The sequence below is a fragment of the Miscanthus floridulus genome, chromosome 14 (genome assembly GCF_019320115.1).
Source record: "Miscanthus floridulus cultivar M001 chromosome 14, ASM1932011v1, whole genome shotgun sequence".
NCBI lineage: Eukaryota > Viridiplantae > Streptophyta > Magnoliopsida > Poales > Poaceae > Miscanthus > Miscanthus floridulus.
The window spans coordinates 83,682,487-83,687,674 of NC_089593.1; the positions used below are offsets into that span (position 1 = coordinate 83,682,487).

The 5,188-nt window shown below is 43.8% G+C and overlaps 1 protein-coding gene across 1 annotated transcript; it reads right to left on the minus strand.

The window, feature by feature from the left end:
* Positions 1–330: 330 nt before the first annotated feature.
* LOC136503885 (uncharacterized) lies at positions 331–2,247 on the minus strand. The gene is made up of 5 exons (XM_066498815.1): positions 2,030–2,247; positions 1,073–1,494; positions 892–972; positions 689–814; positions 331–596 (listed from the first exon to the last, which is right to left on the minus strand). The coding sequence occupies exons 1-5, from the start codon at positions 2,245–2,247 to the stop codon at positions 331–333; spliced, it is 1,113 nt and encodes a 370-aa protein (XP_066354912.1).
* Positions 2,248–5,188: the final 2,941 nt, after the last annotated feature.

Consider the following 5,188-nt stretch of genomic DNA (forward strand, 5'->3'; position numbering starts at 1 on the left):
GATTCCACAACGGAGTGTGTTCTAACATTGATCTTTCTGGAATCCAATTTTAATGTCTGGTCCATACTAAAAAATAGATGTTTTTAAGACATGCATGTTACTGTTTCTGGAGTATTAAGCTGATTTGGCATCTAAATTAACTAGAGGAGAGGCATGTGAATCCAAAGATTTTCTAGAACCTCTTCTCTAACTGAGGGCTGAGGGCGTATGACATTTTCTAACTAATTTTTAGCTACATGTTCTCTATTAGCAAATTTGCTTAGTAATGTACTCACTTTTTTGGACAGTAAAATAGCAACAGCAATGTTCCTTAACAAAAAATAGTACACATCATACCAGTATCTCTTGAGCAATTTCTAGTTTGACTTCTTCCTTTATATCCTTCCAACTGTTTACTCCAATTAGTGGGGCCCATTGCCTTGTAAATAAAACGACCTCATCGACAAATGCATGGGTATTCGGTCCAATGGGTCCTCCACGGCTTTCTGAAAATTTGATTGGGAGTGTGTGAATGCGTTCCTTAACTCTCTTGTTGCCTACTGTTAATCCTTTAACAGTGCCACGACCTCTTTTCTTGCGTTCATTGGAGCCATGTCCTTGCAAAAAAGGCAATAACAATCTTGAGCTGTAGTAGTTCTCAATTAAGATATGTGAACCCAATATTAAAAGTACATGCATTATCACAAACCGTTTCCCTCGTCTCTTGCCTTCCTTGCATGGCTTGGCCTATTTGAGGGTGGTGTCGCATTGCTTCCATTGCTTTCGTCGTCTTCGTCTACGATTGCATCGGTGTCACGTTGTTCGACAAATGCCACTGCACACAAGGTTAAAGGTTCAGTTTTAAAAAAATTAGTACTAAACAACATTGGTTGAAGAAGGAAAATAAATTACTAATTTCTGGAATGTCCCCTTTCATCCTTAAAAATTCCTTGTACGTGTTGACTGCTTGTTGCCTAGTTTCATCCTTCAAATCTGTTAGTCACCAAAAAAATGTAAGATGAGGTGTAGTTTATATAAAGGTGCTAAGATTTTGCTTAATACGAAAACATATGCAAAAACATAGATGATATACTTTTGGATTGTTCCGGTCGTAGCTTCTTTAGCCAGTCCTTGTATGCATCAAAAGGATCATCCATAAACGGATGTTCATCTTCTTCCAGCTGCTGCCTTGGTCGCTTGAGGGGTGTTATGCTGACTTGCTGTGCTGTCTCTTGTTCCTTTGAGAGTACTAATCTGATTTCCTTCTCACTCTCATTGTCTTGTAGCATAATCTCTGCATGTCTGACAAAATCGAGGGGCTGAAGACTTGCAACATCTCTTCCACAACGCTTCTTGTAGTACAAGAAGTCCCGGGCATTATACCCAAGCTGGTCCTTAAGAGATGTCAAGGTTGACAATTTTATATGAGGCCTTTCCAATTTGAACATTACATAATCCTGATCTAGAAGTCCATTCTTGCAATGAACATAAAGAGTCCACATTTCGCCCGTGCCACTGCATAAATAAGACAATGGTTGATAAACAAACAAGAATAAAAAAGGTAAAGTATTACATATATATATATATATATATATATATATATATATATATATATATATATATATATATATATATATATATAAGTAATGGAACTAAATATCATTGAATTCAGGATTCTATTTTAGATGGTTTCTGTAATCCCATTATAGAGCAGGCACATGCAACATGAGAAATTCAATGCCTGATGCAGAAAAAGGTTAACTACATCCATACATTTTTGTGTAGTTAAACATTGATATTTAAGCATAGAAAACGATCTTAGACTTCGTATTTCTGAATCGAAACAGACGGGTTTACTTTCTGTAATTTCAGACAAGCAAAACAAATACCGAGCAAGTAATTGCCTTTTCTTAAACATCTTTTTTTTATCATGACCAAAATATGCAAGCAGCAAATGCTTGAAAACCCTAAACCCCTCACAATTTGTAGAATTTGCTGTGATGCGAGATTAAATATGAATCAAAAAACCTAGATTAAGTAATCATTGTACCTGGGGACATATGGAGAAGAGAACCCAAGATCATCTTCTACTTCGAGGGTGGCCTCAGTATATCGATGGCGATGGGTACCCAAGGCGTTGGAGTCTGTGCTGGCGCTGATGCCCTGTGAACGAAGCGCCGTCCTGCCTGAAGGCGTTGCCAGTGGCGTCCTCAACGGAGGCGATGTCGGGGGCGTCCTGGACCGAGGTGGCGAAGGCGGCGGCGTCATGGCCCTCACGCGGTCCTGGGAGACGGATCGCGATCTAATTGGGGGAGGGGGAGGGATACGTGCGGTATGGAGACTGGAGACAGGAGACGGATCGCAATCTCAGAGCCGCCACTCAGCACGCCCTGTGAAAAAGAGATCGATAAATCAGCAAACAACAAGTGGCCACAATCGGCTTGGTTGATTTCTCACTCTGTAGACCGGGCTGATTGGAGAGGGAGGGGTCGACGGGAAAGGGAGGGGATCTGAGGAAGGCAGATGGGAGACGGGGGAAGGGAGGAGGGTATGTCAATGGGGAAGGGTCTTACTTCGATGGGGGATGGCTTCCTGCGGCCATGCTGGTGCTGTGCGTCGCAGCTTGCTGCTTTCCTTCGTGGAGATTCAAGAGGTCTGTCGCGGAGGGGCCGGGGCATGCAGGGACGTCGCGAAACGGCAAGGCAGGGGCGTCGCAGAGGGGCCGCAGCAGGAGGCGTGGGGGAGGGGAGTCGTAGAGGCCAGAGGGGCGGCAATAGGCCACCGCCGGCGGATTTGGCTCAGGGAGATTGGGCGGGTGCGAAAAGTTTTAGGCGCGGTAGCTGAAGATTTTTGTGGAGATTTTCGACCTCGGCGTGAGGAGGAGATACAGGCGGGAGAGGAGCGAATTTTTTGGTATGCCAAACAAAAGGAGGCACGCTCACACACAAGAGGACTTGCAAGACATGCCTGAAGAAATTGAAAAAAATGACGTTTGGTGTTATATGATTATATTGGTTGTTCTTTTTATTTAATGCTAAATTTACTTGCTCTTTTCTAGTTATGCAAACTTAGCAGAAAAAATACAACCAGACAAGAATGTCTCTTTGATTTTGAAAAATCATTCAAAATTAGCTAAATTTGATTATAGGTGTTTTTATTTCTACACCGGAAACAATATTTATACTTATGTTATAAGTAAAAAGAAAATTATAAATTTGTGACAGAACATATGGCAAGATCAAAACTCTGTTAACCCATTTTTCTTTTTCTTAAACAGTGATCCATTACAAAGTCCTCATGGAGGCGGCGTCGGGGGCTCCTGGACGGATCACGATCTAATTTTGGGGAGGGGAAACGAATAGGCAGGTACAGGGGGAGGAACCGACAATACCTAGGTGCTTCGCGGGGTCACACTACAAGCCCATTACAAAGTCCTCCAAGCCTGTTTTACACCCCCTATAAGGTTTCACCGTGGGTACCAAAACCACTGCAGAAGTAGTACCACTAGAAGTAGGCAATGACGTGCCACTCAATGGATGAGACATAGGCAATGACGTGCCCCTATGATCATGATGAGGCACTCGGTGGCATACGACATCGCACTTGGTAGCATATGACATGACACTCGAGAGGATGAGACTACATATCAAGTTGTTCGACGTGGCATCCTAGCTACATATGACACAACATCTACCTAACATAGTCAAAGATGTGGCACTCGTTGGACACGATGAGGTAGGCACTCAATGGCATAAGACATAGAACTTGAAAGGTCCAGAACACATATCTAGTCGACATGGCACACTGAGTACTACACCACAACAATGTTAGACATGGAATGAAATGGGACAAATTGTGACTAGTTGGAGACGATGAGCTAGGCACTCGATGGCATAAGACAACACTCGAAAGGAGCATATCACATATCTAGGCGACGTGGCCGGTACGACATCACTAAATGGAATATGATTCGTAGTTACTAGTTGGACAGGATACAAATATGTTTAAAAAAATCAGTTGTAATGATTAGCATAGAATTAGAAAAAAAGGAGTTTGATACTTTTTTACTAGTTGGACATGATAGAAATATGTTTTTTTTTAAAAAGTAAAGTCAGTAGGAATGATTATAATAGAATTAGGAAAAAAATGGAATATGATATTTAGTTACTAGCTGGACACGATAGAAATATGTTTTAAAAAAAAAATTAAGTTGGAACGATTAGCATAGAATTAGGAAACAAAACGATAGAAATATGTTTTAAAAAAAATTAAGTTGGAACGATTAGCATAGAATTAGAAAACAAAAAAGTTGGTACTTCGGGCCAGCCAAGGACCAGCGGCCGCGCCAAGCTCAACCCGTATGGGGAACCCACGCTAAGCTCAACCCATACGGGGAGCCCAGCAAAGCTACCGGCCTCAACTAGCCCAGAAGGGTAACAATTTCGGAATAGCGCTTGATATGAGAAGTTCAGTGTGGTTTGGCGGCTTCAGCTTTTAAGCTGAGTTTTGCATCTCCGAATTGGCGAGGTGGCACTAAAGAACCAAGCTTTGGCAACAGAAGTGGAACAATCAACACACTTTGTTAACGGGCCGGCCTAGAAGTGGAACAAACGCGGCCGCCTTGCCCTCTCCTACTTCTCCTCCTCCCCCTTCTTCCCCGCCCCGCCGCCACTTTCCCCCAACTCTTCACCACCGAAGCGCCGCCGCATACAAGGCGAAGCGGCACCGGAAGGAGAAGGAGAGAAGAGAGAGTCCTCCCCGCCCGTGCCCGCCGGAGCAAGCTGAATCCATAGCGAGCGGAGAGGAGGGAGCTGAGCGAGGATGCCGACGGTCACCTGCAACGCGTGCAACGCGGGGTTCGACGACGAGGAGCAGCAGCGGCTCCACTACCGCTCCGAATGGCACCGCTACAACCTCAAGCGCAAGGTAACGTCGCCCCCCCCCCCGCCGTAGCCGACCTTCTGTCGCTAGAACCCTAGGTATTAGGTTCATTGGTTCGTGCGGCCTGCTTTGGGGACTAGAATGACAGGAATGTTTGAGTTTTTTAACAGCTAAGGTCTCGGAATTTGAGTTTTTTTAACAGCTAAGGTCTTGGAATGTTTGCAAAACTCCAACCTCTGCACCTGAGTTTTGTCGATTTTTATGGTTTTGTCATAGTTAATCTGAATAGAGTCAATGACTTTGAAGCGCTGTTGCTGAATTTTGGTTG